General features: G+C 50.6%; 3 protein-coding genes across 4 annotated transcripts in view; 1 reads left to right on the top strand and 2 right to left on the bottom strand.

The window, feature by feature from the left end:
• The window catches only part of CLIP3 (CAP-Gly domain containing linker protein 3), an 11,115-nt gene extending 6,896 nt beyond the window's left edge, over positions 1-4,219 (bottom strand). The window contains exons 1-4 of the mRNA XM_029924275.1: positions 4,049-4,219; positions 3,528-3,753; positions 256-395; positions 15-170 (exon numbers count right to left, since the gene is read on the bottom strand). Coding sequence (XP_029780135.1) covers positions 15-170; positions 256-395; positions 3,528-3,693 — 462 coding nt within the window. The 5' untranslated portion in view covers positions 3,694-3,753; positions 4,049-4,219. The remainder of the gene's footprint in view (positions 1-14; positions 171-255; positions 396-3,527; positions 3,754-4,048) is intronic.
• A 1,514-nt stretch (positions 4,220-5,733) lies between these two features.
• On the bottom strand, positions 5,734-17,292 carry THAP8 (THAP domain containing 8). Its single transcript, XM_029926040.1, is given in 5 exon segments — positions 5,734-6,281; positions 6,284-6,345; positions 7,701-8,092; positions 8,343-8,535; positions 17,080-17,292. Coding segments are annotated over 5 exon segments (795 nt in total). The 5' UTR covers positions 17,163-17,292; the 3' UTR covers positions 5,734-6,216.
• Positions 17,293-17,679: 387 nt separating this feature from the next.
• The window catches only part of WDR62 (WD repeat domain 62), a 42,431-nt gene continuing 36,819 nt past the window's right edge, over positions 17,680-23,291 (top strand). Inside the window, exons 1-3 of one of the 2 annotated variants that reach the window (XM_029925876.1) lie at positions 17,680-18,044; positions 22,027-22,118; positions 22,968-23,030. In XM_029925876.1, the coding sequence (XP_029781736.1) occupies positions 17,868-18,044; positions 22,027-22,118; positions 22,968-23,030 (332 nt within the window). In that variant the 5' untranslated portion in view covers positions 17,680-17,867. The remainder of the gene's footprint in view (positions 18,045-22,026; positions 22,119-22,967; positions 23,031-23,291) is intronic. The other variant, XM_029925877.1, reaches the window with a different exon arrangement.

The following is a 23,291-nucleotide window of genomic DNA, read 5'->3' on the forward strand; positions in this document are numbered from 1 at the left end:
ATTTTGGGTGGTGTTAAGGGTGTCATGTCTGGGGACCTAGGTTTGGGGGCCTGTGGTTTAGGGGTTTGAACCTTACCGACTCCATGGGCTCCAGCCTTGCACGCATAGTGTAGCAGCGTCATGTCGGTCAGCCCATCCCGATCATTCACATGGCAGCCTCGACGCAGAATCTGGGAGTGCCAGGGAACCAGAAAGGTTCACCCAAATACATGAGGGACCCCATCATCTCCCTCCCTGGCTTCCCAAGCATCTTACCTCATTGCCGATGACGTCAATCTTGTGCTGGACTTGGGGCACCCACTGGCGCACAATGGCGAATAGCTCAGGGATGGTGGTCTGCGGGTCAAAAAGAATCTCCTGGCACGCCGGGTCATTGGGGTCGAAGAATGTGAAGGCTAGGGCAGTGAGAGGGTCAAAGTCACCCCAGGCAGGCTGATCCCTCTGTCCATCCTGAGGCATGGCAGCTCTAGGCCTTTGCCTTTTTAAAAAATTTTTTAATGTTTTTAAAATTTTTTTTTGAGAGACAGAGAGAGACAGTGCGAGCAGGGGAGGATCAGAGAGAGAGGGAGACACAGAATCTGAAGCAGGCTCCAGGCTCTGAGCTGTCAGCACAGAGCCCGACACGGGGACTTGAACCCACAAACTGTGAGATCATGACCTGAGCTGAAGCCGGACGCTTAACCGACTGAGCCGCCCAGGCGCCCCTGGGCCTTTGCCTTTAAGACCCTCTAATGCACGATCTCAAACCATGTGGTGCATGAGCTATAGGCATTTTCTGTTGGCCACGTTGAGGTTTCAAAATCACAGAAAACTCTGGATGCCCCATTTGTCTTGAAAAGTTGGAAGACCTGGCAATCCCACAGAGCAGCAAACCTCACCCCTGGAAACAAGAGTGTGGTGGGGGCGCAGTACCTTGAGTCTGCATGCCCCCTGGGAGAAGGGAGGCTCCCACTGCCCTGGCACACTGGTGCCCTGGCAGAGTATGGGCACAGTTTGGCTAAATCTCAAGTAAAAACAAAAAGTCAGAAAACCTGGTTTATCAGAAAAATCTCCCCAGTTTTTCAAATACCGTGTAGTACACATAAAACGTACCCATGGGCAGGACCAAACCTGTGGCCAGCCGGGGAGGTACCCAGAGGAATTTCCATCTCCCCCAGTAGGCTCTGACATATGTTGCCTTCTGTGGTATTGCCAACACCCAGCACAGGGCCTGGCGCATCCTGAGTGAGTGAGTAAATGAACACCCGGATGATTCACAGCCCTGGAAAGTGCCACAGAGAGCGACTCCAGGAATCAGCCTGAGTGCTCCTCTTAAACCCCAGTCCCGGCGCACGCAGCCCTCCTTGGCTCAGACCCTGCCCCGGCTCCCACCACACTCAAAGCCCCGACCACTGTCCTCCCCACAGCCCACGGGCCCTGCACAAACGAGGCCAGTGTGTTCTCTGCCCTTTCCCCCTCACTCATTCCACCCAGCCACACTGGCTCCTTCTGTCCTTCCAGCACGCCATGCAAATTCCTGTCTCAGGCACTTTGTGCTTGCCGCTTTCCTTGCCCTCAAGCCTTCTCAGGGCAATGCAGGTTTGAGTCAAATGTCACTTCTTCGGGGAGGCCTCCCCAGACCACTCTGTGCACATCAGCATCTCTGGCCTTCTCCATCTCCTGCCCGTTTTTATTGCTCTGATCACAGCACCTGCCACTACCTAACATTAACTTGTTCACTGGTCCTTCTTTCCCTTTCTCCATCCCTCTTCTCCTGTTGCCCCTGTCTCCCCCACCAGGATGTGAGCACTGTTGCTGTGCCTTGTTCACTCCCTTCTCCCCAGCGCCCCGCGGCTGGCCTGCGATAGGGAGCAATCTCTGCAGAATTAACTGTACAACTTTAATTCACAGATACACAAGCTCTTCTCAGTCCATCTTAGCCCTCTCTCTGTCCTAGACCACATTCCTTCATGTGCTGTGGTCCAACCCTCCTTGCTCTAGAAGCAAGATTCTGAGGGAGGTGAGGGTCGGGCACAGGGTGCAGCCTCCACCCTCTGACTTCCCACCAGGCTCCGGGCCCCGGCCATGTCTAACCGCATTTCCAAAGGAGATTTCCCAGTTCCCTGGGGTGCATTCATCACCCAAGACACCCAGATGATGTTCTTATTTTTCTATCAGACTGAGGTCAACTTGTAGCCTCTCTGACCCACCTCTAGTGGGTGACATGGCCACAGAGGCCACCGCTTCTGCCCTATCCTAGTGATTCCTGCTCTGTGAACCTGGTGCCTACTTTCTGAACTTACAGCCGCTGGGGATTCCCAGACAACTTCTACGAGTCTCCTCCACCATCTCTATCCAGTAGCCAGAGGGAGCTTTTAAAAATATAAGTCAGCTCTGTCACTCCTCCGCTTTTAAATACCTCCCTCCTAACTGCTCTCTCCTCGTCACACTTAGCCAAAGCCGGCGCAGGGGCTGCGAAGGCCCTCCCAGACCTAGCCACTGCCAAACCCTCACCTCGACTCCCATCACCCCCTTACTACAGCTCCAGGATTGCCTTTTGTTCCTGCCTCAGGGCTTTCTCACTTGCTGCTCACAGCCCAGAACTATCTTTCTCCAGCTCTCCTGTAGCCGATTCCTTCTCAGCCTGGGTCTCAGCCTAAATGCTACCTTGTCAGAAAGACCCACTCTGACCACTCCGTCTCAAGGTGGTGCCTCTGGCCCCCCTCTTGTATGTCCAACTTTTCTTTCTTTCATAGCACTCACTCCATCTGAACATATATGATTTACCTATTACTTGCTCCCTCCTGTCAGCAAGGGTCATGCCTGGATCACTCACCATTAACAGAAGATGACAGAGATCACCCAACACAAGGTTTATCACAGACTAGTTGCAAGGGATACAAATGCTTGGTGAATGAGTTGATACTTTCAGTTTCCCAAGAAAACACCCTCTCAGCTCCACACCTTCCTGCCTTGGAGACTTTACTCCTGCAGTTCCCTCTCCGGGAACTCCCTTCCCTTGCCCCTTTCCCGTGGTAAGCCCCAACTCATCCTTGGGTCTCCCTCAAATGTTACCCCTCATAGAAACCAGGTCTTAAAAAGCTCTCGCAGCATCCCATTCTTGGCAAACAAAATTCTCATCACGTCTTGTAGTTATATGTTTAGATTACATTATGCTTATCTGGGGGGCTGTCATTGAGGACTGTAAATTCTCTCAGGGCAACAACTGGGTCTGTCTGGCTAATGCTTTGCCCCCAGGTCCTAGCATAGAGCCAGGTCCACCACAGGCTTTCAGTAAATGTTTGTTGAATGACTAAATGATTGAATGATGTGTCATGAATCAAAGATTAGGATTATTCCAATTCCGTTCTCCAACGGGTAAATGAATAAATTAATGAAAAGGGTATGCAAGGGCCATGACTCCCCCAGACCACTTTCAAATTACCCAGAATCAACCCACCATCACCACCAGCAGAGCTCAGCCCAACCTCTTTGGTCACCCAAGGTTTCAAACCAAATTGCAGGGTCGGGGGGGGGGTGGTGGTTACCGTAGTCCTTGGGGAGGGGGGCAGGTGCTGAGGGGTGCACAACAGGCTTCTGCCGGCGCTCCTGGGTGGGGCTGGGGGCCTCAGGGACCAGCTCATCCTCTTCCTCCTCTTCTTCTTCCTCCCCCCGTAGTGGTGGGGCCATCGGAGCGGGATCTGTCTTAGTCATGGTCTTCAGTGGCCCTCCGGGGGGGCGGGTATGGAGTTGGGGGTAGCTTTCAGGCCAATCCTGGGGACAGAGGCCAGTTAGAGAGAGCCCCCCCACAGGGTCCAGGGTCTGAGCCCCCAGTGACTCCCACGCCCCCAGCTCTGGATTTTGGGCAACCAGAGCAATGACCATCACCCGTCAGAGGATCCTGGTATGCGGGCCCAGCGCCTAGCACTTCCCGCAGGTCCAGCCCCCGATTCTTCTCCCGCGTCAGGCCCCTCAGTCTAGGCCGCCCCCTCCCCGGGTTTGTTTATCTCGGGATGCAGGATGCTTCGCCCCTCCCCTTCTCCAAGGGCCTTCCCTCTACCCATCTTACCTCAGACGGATAGGGCTGGGGACCAAAGCTGAGACTGGGGAGACTGGAGTAATGGGGTGTCAGTGTCGGGGGAAGTGATGGGGGAGGAGAGGGAGACAGAAGGGGACGAGGCCCAGACGCCGACAGGGATGGGGGTGGAGAAGGAGGGGCGCTGACGGCGCATGCGCAGTGATACCCCCAACCAGGCGCGGGGGCGGAGATACTGGGAGGCTCCTGGCTTTGATGAAAAGGCTTGAGGCAGCATTGTGGTGAAGGGGATAGACACGGAGGATGGAGAAAGAAGAGATGGCCCCAAAAAAGGATGTGAGCCATCCAAACAGAAAGAGATGAAGCAGAGACCAGGGCAATAAGGAGAGGGATGGGAAAGCGGGCACAGTTCTTTTTTGTCCCTCCACCTGCGATAGAACCTTCCCGCAGGCCCACAAACCAGGTTAGGGCAGGGGTCTCAGTGTGGGGGTGGTTACGATGTTTTCCTCTCTCCGAGATCTCAGACCTGACCCCTTCTCCATGCTCTCCGCATACAAGGAAGGGGTGTCTCCGAGAGATGATCTTGTAGTCTCCTTTCATCATCGAGGGTCATTAGTCACTGTGGTTATCATCTCAGAGTGCTCAGAGAGCACTTGCCAGGCTCAGAGAGGTTAAGCTACTTGCCCGAGGGCACACAGCAAGCGGATGATGGAGCTAAGACTTGAAACCAGACAGCCTGGGCTCCTCATCACCATACTACATATGCTGTAGCAGTATGTAGGGGCAGATCTCCCAATGAACCCCTCCAACCCTCTAGGAACCTGTATCTCTCCCTCAGGGTAAGACCTCTTGGAGTGAGCTCAGGGTTCAAGCCTTCCTGGCTCCATCACCCTGGTTTGGGGGTCACTCCTACCTGGTGGCCAGAGTTGGCACTGCCCAAAATCCATCCCAAAGAAGACTGGGCTACCGTGCCTCCCACCTTTCATCCTTCTAATGGGCAGGGCTAGTAGTTCCATCTCCAAAATATTCCCTGAATTTCATCCCTCGCCCCCCAGGCCCTCATCCTGTCCTTCATCCTCTCCAGCCTGGACTATGTTCTCCCTGCCCCTCCCTTACCCACAACTTGCTCCTTGTACTGCAGCCCCAGGGACCTTACATACCACATCAGGGCCTCCTCCACTCAGAGCCATCTGCTTGCTGCACCTCACTCCAGATAAAAGCTCACAAGGCCCTAGGTGGACTTCCCCCTATCATCTCTCCAGCCACTCCTGCTGTCCCTCTCCCCTACATTCACTGCCCACCACACTAGCTTCCTTGCTCCTTCTCAGCCCAGGACCTTTGCACTTGCCATTCCTTCTGCTCAGAATGTCTAGGTCTGTCTGGCTAAAGAGCTCCTCTCCCAGATGCTTGGTTTCCTGCCTTCCCTAGTTTAGGATTTTACTTATTGGCGCCTTTTCAGTGAGACCTTCTCTGCTCTATCTATAACTGCACCCCCCACACATACTCCCTTCCCGGCTCCCATTTTTGCCATAGCAACACTGCCGTCCTCCAGCTGACACCCTAGAGGTTGGACCCCTGCAGGGGCTGTGCTGCTCCCTGGAACATCCAGTCCGCATGCCCCCCAGGCCAGCTCCTTCTCATCCAGGTCTCTGCTAGAATGTCGTCTCCTTAGAGAGTCCTCTTCTCCACCCACCCGCCACTGCTGCCCCCGCCCCATTACATGTTCGTTTAGTCTTTACAGCGTTCATCACCATCTGAAATTATCTTGTGCATTGTTTGACTAGTTTATAGTCTACTCAAGGAGAATAGAAGCACCATGAGGGCAGGACTTTGTCAGCTGTGTTCACTGCGGTACATCCAGCTCAGCACCAGGCTTCACAAAGGGTATGAGGGCTCTTTAGAACCAGGTACAATTCTCCCCAAATAACTCTTGTTCTGCTTTGAGACTATTTTGCTGACTGCAAAGGTTCAAACTAGGGATGGCAGGGACCTGACACCAAGGGGAACAGACCTGATGGGGCTTGGGCCTAGGTCAGCCCCAAGGCTCAAGGGGTCCCTTAGGAGTGGGCACTTGGAGCCAGACCCTTGAGGGAGGTGCAATGGCCCAGGCATGGATGGTCAGGCTAGACAGGCTCATGTGTGATGAGTCTCTCTTCCTCTGTCTTCTGCCATCCGTCCTGCAACATTATCTGTCTTGGTCCTTACGCACTGGGGGTCTGAGTGTCCAAGAGCCCGGGCTTGGCATCCAGTGTGAGAGGTGCAGAACTTGGGCAAGGACCACAGCTGTGTCAGGCCCTCCACAGATAATGGGATTCCTCAGGCCCCGGGAGCTGCGCATTCCCAGACACAGAAGTGACAGAGATGGAGAACACAGGGGAATGAGGGGAGGGAGGAAGAGAGGGAAGGAAGGAGAAGGGGGGAAGAAATGGTGAAGAACAGAGAGGGTGATATGGCAGCGGGGTGTCAAGGAACACAGAGAAATGTGGGCAGAGATTTGTGGGGAGACAGGGAAACAGATGGGAGGCCAGAGAGATGTCCGTGGGGGAATAAAGAGGTGTGGGAAATAGAGGGAAGTACTGGGGGGTGGGGACATCGAGATATGAGGGTCTGCAAAACACAGGGGAAGACAGAGAGACAGAGATGGGGGACACCGAAAGAGGCAGATGAGAGAGACACGGGGAAATTGGAAAATAGGAGGGCAGAGAGATGGGGCAGCAGAAACATAAAGATGAATATGGGGGGGGAGGAGGGGGGAGGAGGAGATTGTGAGACAGGGATTGAGTGGGGGCAGGGGAGGCAGAGAGACACTGTCAGCCCAGGGACCTTGGCAGGCTTCCTGAAGAATCCCAGACCTGAGTCTGAGCTCTGTCCCTACTCTGTATGTCCGTCTTGTGCCCCAGCATGGTTAGGCCACAGTCTCAAACACACAGCCTCCAGGGGCGGCCACATTGCAGTTCTAGCTGCCTGCTCCTATCTGAGAACACGAACCCAGTGCTGCTAAATGTGCTGAGCCTTCAGGAAAGAACAATTATTTTAAAGCACCACCAACCAGAAAACATCCTGTCTGTTAGCTATGTGCAACTGACCGGGCGCCAGGCAGAGGCACCTTACCACAAAGCTACTCTGGGGGCTCCTTTCTGAAGCCCCTTCCCATCTCTTGTCCAGGCAGGGCTGAGAGCCCTAGGACCTCAAAGTTGGCCCTGGGGTTTGAAGCAGGGAAAAGGCCTGGTCAAACTTTGACTTCTAAGGACACGATGCCCTCCTCCAATATTTAGTAGTAAACTATTGGAGCAAAGGGGCCTTTACATAGGGCCCGGGAGACCAGACTCACACTCCGCAGGGGCCAGCCAGGAGCTCTCTCACCATGTGACTCGGGTCTGCAACTTACTGGCTGCTTGACTTTGGGAAAGATTTGTGCCCAATTTTTCATCTGAAAAACGGGGACAGCTGCAGGGTCAAGGTCACAGAGAGTTTTCAGTAAGTTATTAACTGGCGGAGCGTAAATGCTCCTTAAATATTATTAACACACGGAACAGCCATTACCCTGCTCTAATCAATAGGTGGTAGGCATTGCCAAACTGACTTTTTTCTTTTCAAGAAAAGGCAGAAATGTGGAAACATGAGTGAACCGTTCTGATTTTAAAAGAAAATACGTACGCCATGGGGGCCAGGTGGCCGCACTCACCGGGCAGAGCAGGCCCTGGCGCGCCCAGCCGGCCGGCTCTCCTGGCACAGCTGCCGCGCCAGCTGCTCCAGGGCCCGCAGCTGCGCCTGGTGCTGCTCGTGGTGCCGCTGCAGCCTCCGCACGCGCCGCTGCAGCGCTCCCAGGACAGCGCCCAGCCTGGCCAGGGGGTGCCGGGCCCGCACTCCAGGCCGTGACCCGGCAGGAGCAGGAGGAAGGGGCAGGGGGCTTAGGACCATGGGGGCTGCGGTCTCGGGGCTTCCGGGTGGCAGCCCTAGTACCACAAGGTGCACAGGCCCAGGGGCTGAGACAGCTGGGCCCGAGGACAGGGGCGCGGCATCTGGTGGGGAGGGAGACACAGCTGACTTCTTTGTGCTTTGGGAACTCTGCTGCTTCTGGAAGACAAAAGAGCAGACAAGGCATGGGGTTTGGGGGGAGGGGCATCAGGGCCGGACTCCAAGGGGTACTGCCATCATGTAAGGCCAGACCTCAAGGAGGAACTTCCCTCAGGAAAGAAGGGTGTTGGGTCAGACTGCAGGAGGGACTTCCCTCAGGAGAGGAGAGCTGAGGAGCACACTCCATGGACTATTGCCAGGGGGAAGACTGAGGGGTCAGACTCCAATGGTGGGACCTCCCTTTGCTCACCTTAGTAGGTGGCGCTGGGGGGAAAATGGAGGGCACGGCATCAGGCCGCAGGTAGCGCATACCCCAGCGCCACTGGAAGCAGGAAGGCGTGAAGTGCTCGCTGCACAGGTGCTGGTGGCAGCTGGGCACCCAGTCCTCATGGCCCATGTGCCGCAGCCAGGCCTGCAGCCGGGGGCTATCCTTCAGTGGGAACCTACCAGGGGCAGAAGGGTTACAGGGTCACCAGGGTTACGGGATCAGCAACCTCAGGTCCAGTCACACCCCTCCCTGAGGACACACACATGGGGGAGGTCCCTGGGCTCCAAACCTCGGTCTCCGGCCGAGAAGCTGGTCCCGCCTCCTACCCAGGCTCTACCACCAACCCATCCCACTCTCAAACACCCAGCATCAGCCCACCCCTCCCATCCAGCCTCCAGCCTCTCCTGGCCGGGCTTTTGCAACAGGCCCCTTCCGGATCTCCCTTACCCACAGCCACTCTGCCCTCCCGCCACGATCCGCTGCTCTACACGAACCTGAGAGAGGACAAATCCAGAAACTGGGAGATTCTACATTCGTGGGAGTAGGGTGGGGTTATAGGTTAAAAGAGATTTAAGAAACATCCAGTTGTAGGCTGTGGACCTCGTCTGCAACCAATCATTCCATAAAAAGACATTTTAACAGTTGGGGGACATGAACATGAATTGGGTACTGGAGAGTTCTAAAAAATTAATTTTGATAGGTATGCTGATTGTCTTGGTTTATGCTTTTAAAATAATCATCTGTTGGAAAAACATTCTGAAATATTTATGGGTAAAAGAACTAGTATCTGGAACTTACTTTAAAATACTGCACTAAAGGGGCTCCTGGGTAGCTCAGTTGGTTGAGCGTCCCACTCCTCATTTTGGCTCAGGTCATGATCTCACAGCTTCGTGGGTTCGAGCCCCACGTTAGGCTCTGTGCTGGAACACGAAGCCTGCTTGGGATCCTCTCTACCACTCTCTCTGGCCCTCCTCCACTCATACTCTCTCTCAAAATAAAGAAACTTTAAAAATAAATAAATACTGCACTAAGGGTGTACGTAGGTGGAGGGGGTAGATAAAAATATTGGCAAAATGTTGACAACTGGTGAATCTGAGTGATAGATGCATGAGAATCCATTTATATAACTATTTTTTTGTGTATGCTTGAAAACACCTGTTAAAAGGTGTTTTTTTTTAATATTTATTTTTGAGGGGCACCTGGGTTGGGCGGCTGATTTCAGCTCAGGTCATGATCTCACAGTTTGCAGGTTCAAGCTCTGAGTCAGGCTCTGTGCTGACAGCTCAGAGCCTGGAGGCCGCTCCATATCGTGTGTCTGTGTGTCTCTCTCTCTCTCTCTGCCTCTCTCTGCCTCTCTCTGTCTCTCTCAAAAATAAACACTAAAAGTTTTTTTTAATGGTTAAGATGGTAAATTTTATACTAATGCATTTTACCAAAATTAAAAATACAAATTAAAGTTTAAAAAACCCGAACTACATAAAAGCTTTCCCTGTGGGAGTGGGTGGGGATTATCTGAGACTCCAGACTGGCCGCAAGGAAGACCTCATTTTCCAGCTTCACTTGCAGCCACATAATTGAGTTCTGGACCATTCGTCCTGTGGCAACTGTCAGCAACCGGGAGACACTACAGGTTTATTTTAAGCAGTTGGAGTTTGAGACCGCTTGTTAGGTAGCATTAGAGAGCTAACGTGGTCAGTCACCCATGCTCTGCCTGCACAGTACCTTCCGCATCTGCCACATGATTTACTTGACATTTTTCTTAGAACGGACCAACTTTAAGTATTAAACAAAAACACCTCAAAGAGAAACTTTACCCTCCAATTTCAGATGTATAGCCAGTATTGGGGCACCTGGGGGACTCAGCTGATTGATCTCTCAGGTCATGATTCCAGAGGCGTGGAATGGAGCCCTGTGTTGGGTTCTGTTCTGAGTGTGGAGCCTGCTTAAGATCCTCTCTCTCCCTCTGCCCCTCTCCCTGGCACTCTCTCTCTCTAATTAAAAAAAAAAAAGCATACAGTTCTGTTTAAAAAAAAAAAGAGAGAGAGAAAAGAAGAAAAGTAAAGAAAACCATTATCAAGTGCATGAACGGGAGTCGACCAGAAAAGAGCAGGATACCTTCATCTGCCGGGGCTCTGAGGCCTGCTCTCTTTGTTCAAAGGGAAGAGCAAGGGGTGTTAGAGAGTGTGGGACAGCACTATCTCTAGGAGACAAGGTAACAAACTCGGGCACATGCACACAAAGGAAGACTATGGAGGCACTCTATGAACTGACTGACATGCGGTTGTCGGGCATAGCTGTAAAAAAAAAAAAAGCAAAGTTCCAAACAGAGCAGATCAGCTTTTAGTAATCATGGCACACTCAATAATGACCCCCAAAAGATATCCATGTTCTAATCCCTGGAACCTGTGAATACTATGTTGCATGACAAAAGGTGTGACTAGGGGCACCTGGGTGGTTCAGTCGGTTAAGCGTCCGGCTTCGGCTCAGGTCATGATCTCACGGTTCATGGGTTGGAGCCCTGCATCGGCTCTGTGCTGACAGCTCGGAGCCTGGAGCCTGCTTCAGATTCTGTATCTCCCTCTCTCTCTGACCCTCCCCTGCGCACACTGTCTATCTCTGTGTCTCAAAAATAAATAAAAAACATTAAAAAAAAAGGTGTGATTAAGTTAAGGGTCCTGAGATGGGAAGTCATCCTAGATCATTCCTTTGAGCCGTAAATGCAATTACAAGTATCCTTGTAAGAGGGAGCCTGAGAAGATATTACCACAGATGAACACGGAGAAGGCGACATGAGCACAAAGGCAGAGATTGGAACGATGTGGCCACCAGAAACTGGAAGAGGCAAGAAAGGATTCTCTACTACAGCCTCACAGGGACCGCAACCCTGCCAACGCCTTGATTCCGGCCCAGTAAAGCCGACTTGCACTTCTGGTCTCCAGAACTGTGAGGCAATAATTTCTGCTGTTATTAAGCCATCTAGTTTGTGTCAGTATCCACAGGAAATTAATACAGTAATGAAGGGTGAAATGAGAACATATACTCAGATTTGCTTGTATTTGCATAAAGAAACCAGGAAGGGAAGGCACCTGGGTGGCTCAGTCAGTTAAGCATCCAGCTCTTGATTTGGGCTCAGGTCATATTTTCAGAGTTTGTAGGATCAAGCCCTGCATTGGGCTCCACACTGATAATGTGGAGACTGCTTGGGATTCTCTCTCTCCCTCTCTCTCTCTGCGCCGCCCCCCCTCCCCCACCATGAGTGCTCTCTTGCAAAATAAACATTTTTTTTTAATTAAAGAAAAAAAAAATAAACTGGGAAGGACACATAAGAAAGGAGTTGGAGGGGCGCCTGGGTGGCTCAGTCGGTTAAGCGTCCAACTTTGGCTCAGGTCATGATGTCATGGTATGTGGGTTCGAGCCCTGCGTCGGGCTCTGGGCTGACAGCTAGCTCAGAGCCTGGAGCCTGTCTTTGGATTCTGTGTCTCCCTTTCTCTCTGACCCTCCCCTGCTCACGCTATCTCTCTCTCAAAAAAAAAAAAAAAAAAAAAAGAAAGAAAGAAAGAAAGAAAGGAGTTGGGTAGGACGGACAGAGATGGGGGTGGGAGCGAGACTCTGAGCCAAAGGCGGACAGGGCGGGTGGGGGCGGGGTGGGGGCACAGCCAGTGAGGGAGGACAGAGGCCTGACTCAGAAGGGCTGTGGCACACAAAGAGCAGAACCCCAGGGCACACGGCCAGGAGCTCTGGCTGCCGCAGTCCCTTTTGCCTCTGTTCGGGATCCAAATCCTCTCATCAACCTCATTCTGCCTGGACACACACAAGAAATCTCTTAACAGAGCATGCCCTGCGCCTCTTTGGCAGAGACTGACAAGTGACTACTCCACTTGCTCTTTTCTTCTTCCTTACTAGCAAAACTCCAACTGTAGTAGAGGTCGTAAGGTGCCTGCTAAAAGACTATGCTTCCCAGGTTTCTTTGTGTAGGTGGGGCCATGTAACTAAGTTCTGCCCAATGGGTACTTTTGTGTTGTGTGAGAAAATCTGGGATGGTACCTAAAAGGCCAGGGGGTTCTCATCCGGATCAGAGCAGCTCACGGGATAAAGGAAGAAAGTATAAAACTTCTTCCTAACTTGGTCTTTTTCTTATTTTCTTATTCTCCTTTGTCCCCCTGGATGGCACCATTTGTTATGGGCTCTGTAAGGGGCGCCTGGGTGGCTCAGTCAGTTGGGCGGCAGACTTGGGCTCAGGTCATGATCTCACAGCTCGTGAGTTCAAGCCCTGCATCGGGCTCTGTGCTGACAGTTTGGAGCCTGGAGCCTGCTTGGAATTGTGTCTCCCTCTCTCTCTGCCCCTTTCTCTGCTCACACTCTCTCTATCTCTCAAAAATAAACATAATTTAAAAAAAGGGGGGCTCTGTAAAAATCTACCTTAAGTGCACAGTGTCTTCCTTTTCTATAAAACAGTTTAGTCTTGTTGGTCATCTTTCTAGATCATGGCATGGCATACACAGTTAGAAATTCTTTTTTTTAAAAAAAGCTCTTTTCTCCCTTACTAATACTCAATTTAAAATGTCTTCAGGGTGGTTAAATGCCCAGCTTTAAAAGACTACATTTCCTAGTCTCCCTTGTAGCGGGGGGGTGACCAACGGTGAAGAACTCGCCATTGGGTGGGGTTTCCGGGAAGGCTCTCTAAAGGGAGGTAATTCAGTTTACAAGTGGAGCCCCTTGCTCTTCTTCCCTTTTCTTCCTCCCAGGAACGGTACCGCATGATGGCGGAGGCGCTTGGCAGCCATCCTGGATGGAAGCTGCATGCTAAGGATGTCAGCACAGAAAGAGAGGAGCCTCAACCCTAATGACTGGGGACTTGCCACACCCAGTGCTGGCCTGTCAACCTCTCTATTTGTTTTATTTGAGAGAAAAACAAACCCTTGGTAGGTTATATTATTGTTCAAAATATTTGCTGCCCTTCCTCACATGAAGATTATATATCTCTACTCTAACGGCCTGAGGCTTGCCAGAGACTTGCTTTGGCCAAAGGACTGAAAGTGACATGGGCCACTTCTTTGTTTTTTTTTTAATGTTTATTTATTTATTTTGAGAGAGAGAGAGAAAGAGCGAGCAGGGGAGGGGCAGAGAGAGGAAGAGAGAGAATCCAAAGCAGGCTCCGTGCTGTCAGCTCAGAGCCTGAAGTGGGGTTCAATCTCATGAACTGTGAGATCATGACCTGAACTGAAATCAACTTAGACACTTAACCAACTATGCCATCCAGGTGCCCCTGGACCACTTCTAAACATAAAATTTGTCAGGAGCCAATGAGTTATTCTCCCTACTTTCTTTTTTCCCCCTTAAGAGTAGAAATATTCCATGTAAGGAAGGGTCCTCCAGCTTGAGTCCCCAGTTAAGGTACTGAAGACTAGGTCCACAAATGTCCTGCAAAGGACATAGTGTGAGTGAGAAATACACCGTTGCTGTAGGAAGCCACTGAAATTTTGCATCTATTAACTGCAGCATAATTTAACCACACTGTATCCTATAACCTCCATAATTTCCTTGCCAATAATATTTTGTGACTTTCTTACTACCAACCAAATGCAATTCCTAACTGATAGGTCCCCCATGAGAGATGACTCTCTCATGTTCCTGAAAGGGCCTAAAATAGAATGAACGAATGTTTCCTTTGGCTGCCTGGCTCTTGTTATTCCCCAGCAGCCACTTCCCCTCGTTGTTTCATCTTGTTCCTTCCTACCACCCATGCCTTCTCCTGAATCTCCTTTGGAAACAGCCCCTCGCCAAACTCTTAACTATGTGGCTTCTGCAAGATGGACTCAGGGGTGAGCCCTGAGGTGGAAATGAGTTAGCCTGCATGAGGGACAGCGTGGTAGCCATTAGTGGGATTTATTTTAATTTTTTAAATTATTTATTTATTTTGAGAGGGGGTGGGTGCATGCTCCTGTGCACATGCGGGGGAGGGGCAGAGAGAATCCCAGGCAGGCTCCCGCGGTCAGCGCGGAACTCAACAGAGGGCTTGATCCCAAGAACCATAGATCATGACCTGAGCCAAAATCAAGAGTCAGATGTTTAACTGACTAAGCCACCCCGGCGCCCCTGCTGGGACTTAAACAACGCAGACATGAACTGATCTTTGTAAAGTCATCTGGCTACTCTCACATTTCTTGTCATTCTTCTCATTATTGTATGTGGAGCACCTGAACAGTGCCTGGCATATAGTATGTGCTCTCCACCTAAGTTGTTCTTGTTCTTGGAAGGGGCACAAGAGTGGAAGCAGGGAGGCCAGGAAGCAGCCCTCACAATGTCTCAGTAACAGGTGACGACAACCTGAACAGCAGAGGTCATGAGAAATGGTCAGGCTGGAAACGTAAGGTTTTGCTGTTGTTATTTTCTAATAATTTAGTTAGGAGTTTCCTGTTTGCATTTATAACTGTATTGCCAAAGTGTTAGGGTTTTGTTGTGATTAGGTGGGTATGTTTGGGAGGTAAAGTCAAAGGGTTAATGGACCCGACTGGGGGCAGTGGTGCTGAAGAAAGGATCAGGAGGGACTCCCAGGTTGTGTGTTCGGTTCTTCAATGTTTGGCCCTTCACCTATCCGTGAGCTGTCTGGACAGGAACAAGATCCGTCAGGGTCCTTTGTGTCCAGCAGGGGGTTCCTTTCTCCAGGAGACACTCCAGAGTTGCCGAATTCATAAACAGTGCCAGAGTGACATATTTTCAAAAGCAAATCTGGTCACACTAATTTAGGTTGGAAGACTCCTCTGCATTACTCCCACTCTGCACCAAGGCCCCTCAAGGAACATGGGCTGCTGGGTTTCCTTGGGGAGATCATCTGAAATGCATTAATCAAATTCATCCAACAAATATTTACTGAGCACCCACTCTGTGCCAGGCACTGTTCTAGGACTGGGAAAATAACAGAGAGCAACAGAGATTTTTCTCTGCCTTCACAGAGAAATATTCTAGTAGGGAAGACAATAAATGAATACATCAAATATGTGACATGCCACATAGCGGTATAAAGGGAAAAATAAAACAGGAGATGGCTAGGGAGAATACGTATGTATCTGACACAGGGTTATCATTTTACACAGAGCGGTGGTCGTAAAGGTAAGAACTTTCCACGCGGAAGGAAAAGCACCAAGTCCCTGGGGCAACAATGTGCCTGGCATGTTAGAGGAATATCAAGTAGCCAGTGACGCTGGAGCACAGTGGTAAGGGGCAGGAGGAAAGAGATGAGTCATACAGAGACAGGGGACCGAGCTCCTGTAGGGCTTTGCAGGCCTCTGATCTGCTACAGTTGTACACAAGTTCCCTGTGACTGTGTGTGGGGATCAGAATGTGGGAGTGGGTTGATCAATGAAGAAGCAACTAAAATGGTGCAGGCAGGAGATGGTAATGGCCAGAACCAGAATGGAGGCAGAGAAGGGGTTTAGAAGTGGTCAATGCTGCATAGATTTTAAAGGGAGAGCCCACAAGATCTGCTGATGGATTGGATGAGGAATGTGTCCTGGCTGATTCAGACTAAGGCCACCAGGGACACACCTGTAGTGCAAGAAAGTCAGGTTTACGTACCACAGCAGTGAGGGACACTGCACACCAGAGCTACTATAAGGAGTCTCACCAAACAAAGGAAAAGACACGGTTATTATTTGGATTTGGGGGAATGGGTGAAATATAAGTGAAATTGTTTGGATAGGCTTAAAGCAAAGCAGAATTGTGTATGAAGGGATAAATATTAGGTCTGGATTACAAAAGGAGTCCAGAGTCCTGTCTTCTTGGAGGCAATAAACTTTACGTCGATGTGGAAAACTGCGCTAGATATGCCTTACCTAAAGCTCTGCCCCTGGACTGTAAACTGAGGTGGCTTCTCACTGTCAAAACGACTGAACTCCCCCAGGGTTCAGTGAGATGTTTTATTTTTACTGATACAATTTCAAACAGCAAAGTTTACCACAGCCCATGATTTTACAATTTCTTAAAATAGTAGACTCCATGCCCAACATGGGGCTTGAGCTCGACCCTGAGATCAAGCATCTCTATCTACTGAGCCAGCCAGGCACCCCGATAGTCTAGATTTTAGAGAACAAACTCTCCTAGTAAAAAAAATTCAAAGACGGGGAATTTTTTTTCCACTTTACATCAGCAGCATGTCCCTGTGAAAAATTTTTCTTATTAACTCTTCAGCCGGCCTTTCCCGTATCTTTTATTCCAGCCAGGGAATAACAAACAGATATTTAAACATTGTTTTTGTTTTTTTACAGTTCAAGCTAATTTTTACTTCAAGAATGAGGAAAGAAAAGAGGTAGAGATGACTCTAAGGTTTCTAGCCACAACAACAAGAAGGATGAAATAAGTTATTAACTGAGATACAAAAGGTTGTGGAAGGTTTGGGAGGGAGACAAATCAGGAGCTCAGGTTCGGATGTTTTGCGTTTGAGATACCTCAACTTGGGGGAGATGACGAGAAGGCAATTTTAAGTTCCTCCCTACAGTCCCACTTCTTCCGGTCGCCCCTTTCACTACCTGTAGTTAATCGTCTACCCCTGCGTTTTAACACATTTGCACCTTTGCACGTGCTGTGTTTACTGCTGAAGATACCATCTCTTCACTTTGCTAACCCTGCTTCTAGATGTCTGCCGGCTGCACCAGGTACCCAGCAAAGCAGCGGTTACCCTCGGGCCCCGCCCCCGCAAGTCCCGCCCCGCACTTGCGCTCACTTGTAGAAGCTCACAGGGCGGTTGTCAGCGCCCAGTCGGCCCGCAGTGTTAGAGCAGTTCGGAGCACGGCAATACTTGGGCATGGCTGTTCAAGCCCGTTGAGTCCTGCCCAGTCTGCAGTCTCACTTTGCTCCTGGCCGGGATCCATGGAACCCGGCCCCACCCGCGCGCGCTCTTCCTGCCTCACATGACGGCCCTTGAAGCCTCGTTACATGGAAGGGGAGAGGGCGCCTGCGCACTACGCGCCCAGTCGCGTTACGCCCTAGTCACGTGGTAAATGGGGAAACGCCAGTAGAGAGGCGCAAAGCTAGTTCTTCGTCAACCTGACCTCATCACGTGCCGGGGGAGAGGTGACGTCATGGCTTTTCTGAGTCTGCGCCAAGTGGTTAGTTCCTTTCGGCCCCACCCTACGCTTACATTCGGGCGATTATCCCCTGCGTCGGGGAAGTGCGGCAAAAAGCGAACTGGAGCCTTTGGCCCTGGCTACGTAAAAGCTAAAATCTAAACTTTCATTAATTATGAAAACACCGCATAAAAGCACCATTTTGCTTGATCAGGCATCAAGTCCACTAGCTATGGCTGCTCCCTTACGGAAACTTCGCCCCGCCTCTCAGCCCTCATTGGTCAAAACCGCCACCCGGCAGTCCTGACGTCGGCCAGACACTGAGCCTGCCGCATCCAATGGGCGGCGGCGCCGGTTTTCCCGCGGGCCGTTTGCTCTTCGAGCGGGTCTTGGAGGGGGCGGCGGCAGTTGGGGACTGCAACAGTTGCCGAGATCCGGCGCGACGATGGCGACCTTGGGGCCCGGAGGCTACGCGCGGAACGATGCAGTCGAGAAGGTGCCGTCCTTCACGGTGGGAGTTCCGGCGCGGAGGAGCCAGTGCTCTCCGCCTCCCGCTCCGCCACTGTGTCTCCGGCGGCGGACACGACTCTCGGCGGCGCCGGAGGACACGGTGCAGAACCGGGTGAGGAGCTGTTTGCCCTGCCCGCCCCAGTTCCTGGCTCCTTCCCAGCCTCCCCTGGTCCCGCCCTTAGATCGTTGGTCCCGCCTATCAACCCTCAACTCGTCTACTCAAGCTCCTTTCTCCCATGTCCCGCCCCGTTAGCCAAGGCTCCTCCCACTTTCCCGTCTCCTTTCTCCGGTACTACCCATCAATTCTAGCCCACCTCTCAAACCCCGTCCCCATATCCCTTGGAACATTTTCGGGGTTTCTCTGTGGACCCTTACCTCGGAGTGAATTTTAGTTCTGCTAATCACCTCCTAGTCACGCCTTCCTGCCTATCCCTTCCACCACCTTTAGATGTTTCTCTGGGCCCTTTCATTTTTGTTGACCCCATCCCATGCTGAATATTTAGGGTCCCTACCAGTGTTCAGTATCGAGTCCTACCTGTCTAAACTGTCCCTCAGCTCTACTCCGTCTCTCCTCACCTGCTTTCTCTTTCCTTCTCCCTTACCGACGTGGTATTATTATTCCATATTGCCAACTTAAATTATGGAGAAAATCTGAATACTTTTAAAATCTCACTAACGCTTCCTGCGGGGAGGGGGTACAGAACAGTACCCTAAGTCTTTAAACACAGAAGCAAAGATTTTGGAGTTGGGAAAAGGGATTCCATTAGCACAGCAGCAATTTAAAAAAAGTTGTCTACAATTCTCTGAGCAACGAAGTTTGTTTTTATAAAACAGAAATGTTAATAACCATACTGTGGAGTTGCATGGAGCAGAAATGAAATGGTGACTGTGACCTGCTTGGCAGAGTCCAGATAGTGAGGGAAGACATGCTGTCTGCTGCTGGTGGGTCTTGTTCCTGCAACATGGCTTCTTGCTGCCCTCTGATTAGATCACCCGTTCCTGACTGCCATTCCTGGTGGCCCCTGCCCACCTCCCTGGCTATACCTCCATGGTCCTCTCTCTTAAATGTCCAGTCACACGAGCCTGCTTTCTGTTTTCCTGAGGCTCCAAGCTCTTTACCACCTCCTATGTGTTTGCTGAGTCTTCCTGGCTTTTTGCTACAGTACATTTGACTGACTCCTCCTCCCTCAAGTCTCAGCCTGCATATCCCTACTCTGAGAAGCCTTCCCCCAGCCTAAAACAGACATCTACTTTATTCTCTCACCTAGCACCTGAACTTCACAGCCCTTACCTTGTAGGTTCCTGAAAGTACCTTGTAAGTGCTAAACTTGTATAAAATAGAACAATAACCATAGCAATTTCAGAGAGGCAGTAAGCAATGTGGTTAAGAGTGCAACCTCTGGGGGCGCCTGGGTGGCTCAGTCAGTTAAGCGTCCAACTTCGGCTCAGGTCATGATCTCACAGTTCCTGGGTTCGAGCCCCACGTCGGGCTCTGTGCTGACAGCTCAGAGCCTGGAGCCTGCTTCAGATTCTGTGTCTCCTCTCTCTGACCTTCCCCTGCTCATGCTCTGTCTCTCAAAAATAAATAAAACATTAAAAAGAAAAAGTGCAACCTCTGGACCCAGACTACCTGGGCTTAAACCTTAATTCTGTTCTCCTCCATAGGCTCCATGCCCGGGATGGAGCTCAATGCGGGGCTTCAACTCATGACCCTGAGATCAAGACCTGAGCTGAGATCAAGAGTTGAACTCCTTAACTGACTGAGCCACCCAGTTACCCCAATTCTGTCATTTTTGTTATGAACCTTCATGTGGTTCAATGTCCTCATTTGTAAAATGAAGATAATAACATAAATATTCCCTTATAAGGTATTTGTGAAGATTATGTGAGCTCACATATCTTAAGCATTAGAACAATACCTGGCACATTGCAAATTCTCTGGTAGTGGTACCTACTACTATTTTGATTGTGTATTTTGGTTAATTGGTGTCATTTATTTTTCTTGTTTGGTGGCACAGAGCCCATCTGGCTTACAAAAGATCTACTCTAGAAATGACCATTATATTGTATTAATGCCTAGTAATACGATTTGACAGATATATAACCAATGCCTGATTGTTTGGGTTAGAGTCCTGGTGTTGCTCCTTCCCGGATGGGTTGCCTCTCTGGGCCTTTTTATATCCTCACCTGTAAGATGGAAGTGATGATGATGATAATGACCATGGCACAGGGTTATTGTGAGCATTAGATGAGTCAGCACAGTTACAGGTATTTAAATGGTGCCTAGCTCCTGGTAGATGCTCAGTAAGCATTAGCCATCATTATCCTATGTTTGCTTCTCATTTTTTAAAAAATTTTTTAATGTTTTATTTATTTTTGATACAGAGAGACAGAGCATGAGAGGGGGAGGGGCAGAGAGAGAAGGAGACACAGAACCAGAAGCAGGCTCCAGGCTCTGAGCTAGCTGTCAGCACAGAGCCCAGCGCGGGGCTCGAACCCACGAAGGTGAGATCTGACCTGAGCCGAAGTTGGAGGCTTAACTGACTGAGTCACCCAGGCGCCCCTGCCTCTCATTTTTGAGGGCAGTGACATAGTTGTGAATATTTAACTTTTAAAATAATTGGAAACTAGTCTATTCCAGGCATGCCTAGCTGGCTCAGTTAATTGAACATCTGACTTCGGCTCAGATCATGATCTCATGGTTCATGGGTTCGAGCCCCTCATTGGGCTCTGTGCTGACAGAGCCTGGAGACTGCTTCAGATTCTGTGTCTCCCTCTCTGCCCCTCCCCTGCTCATACCCTGTCTCTGTCTCTTCGAAAATGAATAAACATTTAAAAAGAAAGGAAAAGGGGTGCCTGGGTGACTCAGTTGGTTAAGCCTCCGGCTTCGGCTCAGGTCAGATCTCACGTTCGTGGGTTCGAGCCCAGCGTCGGGCTCTGTGCTGACAGCTAGCTCAGAGCCTGGAGCCTGCATCCAGTTCTGTGTCTTCTTCTCTCTCTGCCCCTCCCCCTTTCATGCTCTGTCTCTCTCTGTATCAAAAATAAATAAAACATTTAAAAAAATTTTTAAAAAAGAAAGGAAAAGAAACTAGTTTATTCCAGATATGAAAGTATTACAATTCTATTAGTCCATACTCTAAATTGATTTTTTTTAATGTTTTTATTTATTATTGAGAGAACATGAGCGAGGGAGGGGCAGAGAGAGGAGGGGACACAGAATCTAAAGCAGGCTCCAGGCTCTGAGCTGTCAGCACAGAGCTCTACGTGGGGCTCAAACTCACAAACCGTGAGATCATGAGACCTGAGCTAAAGACAGATGCTTAACTGACTGAGCCACCCAGGCACCCCGATACTCTAAATTGTTTTAATCAACCATGATAGAGACTTGCTCATTTAAATTACTTTGCTTAGAGAATTTTAAAATTTTAAATGTGATTTTTTTTCTTGGTTTTTTACTTGTTGAACCTCTAGAGTGTAAATTTGCTGAGGGCATAGATGGTGTCCACTCTTGGCTCACTGCTCTATCTCCCCTGCAGGGCCCAAGGCACAGACTGGCTCTGGAGCCAGAGACTAGCTGGGTTTGTATGCCAACTTTGCCACTCCGCAGGCATGGGATCTTGGGCCTCAACGTCCCTATCTGTACAATGGGCGTTATAATAATGTCTTCTTCCTTGGGTTGTTGTAAGGTTTCAAATCTTTTACCCATACAAAATATTTAGAAATTTATTCAAAGATCACCTTCTCAGTGAGGCCTTCTTTCATTTCCCAATACCCCCAATCTCCTTCCCTGCTTTATTTTTCTCTTCTGCTCCTATCAGCACCTGGCATCTGTTTTACCTATTTGTTCTGTATATTTTTAACATCCTCCATCCCATCATGGTTAGCTCCAGGAGGGCAGGGGTTTTTGTTTGTCTGCCTCATCATTCTGTGTCCTTGAAAGGACTGTTGAGAAGAACAAATGTTAGCTGTTGGTCACGTGACTGGAGAAGTTCGGTTAGTATCAGATGTAACAGGGACTGAATGGGTGGCTGAGGCAGCGGTGCCACAGAGGGCCTCCTGGGAAAGGCCTTCTGACTTGGTCCTTTCCCCAACAGGTGTCACTCGAGAAGGTGCTTGGCATCACAGCCCAGAACAGCAGTGGCCTGACCTGTGACCCCAGCACAGGCCATGTGGCCTACCTGGCCGGGTGAGTGAGTGGGCGGGCCTTGGCTTGGTGAGCTGCCTGCCCCAGGGCCCAGCCGAGGCCCCCTGGGTCTAGAACAGTGCCCACGTGTGGTGAGCGCTATGAAAGCTTTATTGTGACTGCGGGTGGGAGGTGGCAGTGATTCTGGGAAGGACCCAAGCCGTGGTGTCAGCCTGGCTTTGCGTCCCAGTGCCACCGTGTGCTCGTCTGTGAACCCCTGCTGCTTCGTCCATAAAACACAACTAGGGATATCCTCTTCTTGGGTGGTTTGAGGGGACTCAAGGTCTCCTCCTACTGTTTTTTCCATAAATGCTGGTCCAGCCTGGCACTGTGCCAGGCACCGAGGAGACCTCTCCAGCCTGGAGGGCAGGGGCAGGTCTGCAGTCCTTCCGAATGAACAGTATCTGTCGTTGGCTCTTTACGATGCAGTCCAGGGTAGAGGACAAGGTGGACCCTTGAATCTGATATGGATTCATATCCCCACTCTGTTCCTGACCTGCTGGGTGGCCCTGGGCAAAGGATTTTTTTCTCTCTGGGCTTCAAGTTTCCTCATCTAGAAGAGGGGACTAAGATTTCTGACTTTACCTGGCAGTTGTGAGGATTTAAAGAGCTTGCGCACACAAGGCCTTCATTAGCCCAGTGCCTGACCAAGGACGTGTTGGTTTCTATTTAAGAATATATTATCTAACGACTTGAAGTGCCCTGGAATTCTCAGCATAGACACCTGGAGGAGGAGGAAAGACGCTTCTGTTCAGAGCCTTATTGATGTGTGGGCTTTTCTGTTGGAAACAGAATCATCCCTGAACCCCAACCCGCCCCTCAGTTTGGGCCTATTTTCCTCTTTCTCCCCAGCTGTGTGGTGGTGATTTTGAACCCCAAGGAGAACAAGCAGCAGCACATTTTTAACACTGCCAGGTAGGCTGGGGCCTGGGCATTGCGTAGGGGTGGGACCAGGGTCCTGGCACACCCCCCTTCCCCACGTTGCTTAGAAGCTCGGAGGTGGGTGACTCGCTCCTTCACTCAGCCGTCAGGTCGGTTCAGGGACACTGCTGCTTTGTGCGAGGTAGGGTTCCGGGCGCTGGGGACAGTGAACAAAACACGGGAGAATCTGCTTTGGGAGGGCTGACAGCCCAGCGGGGAAGACCGCTTAAACCAGCTGGCACATTACCAGCCGCC

The sequence above is a fragment of the Suricata suricatta genome, chromosome 16 (genome assembly GCF_006229205.1).
Source record: "Suricata suricatta isolate VVHF042 chromosome 16, meerkat_22Aug2017_6uvM2_HiC, whole genome shotgun sequence".
Taxonomy (NCBI): Eukaryota; Metazoa; Chordata; class Mammalia; order Carnivora; family Herpestidae; genus Suricata; species Suricata suricatta.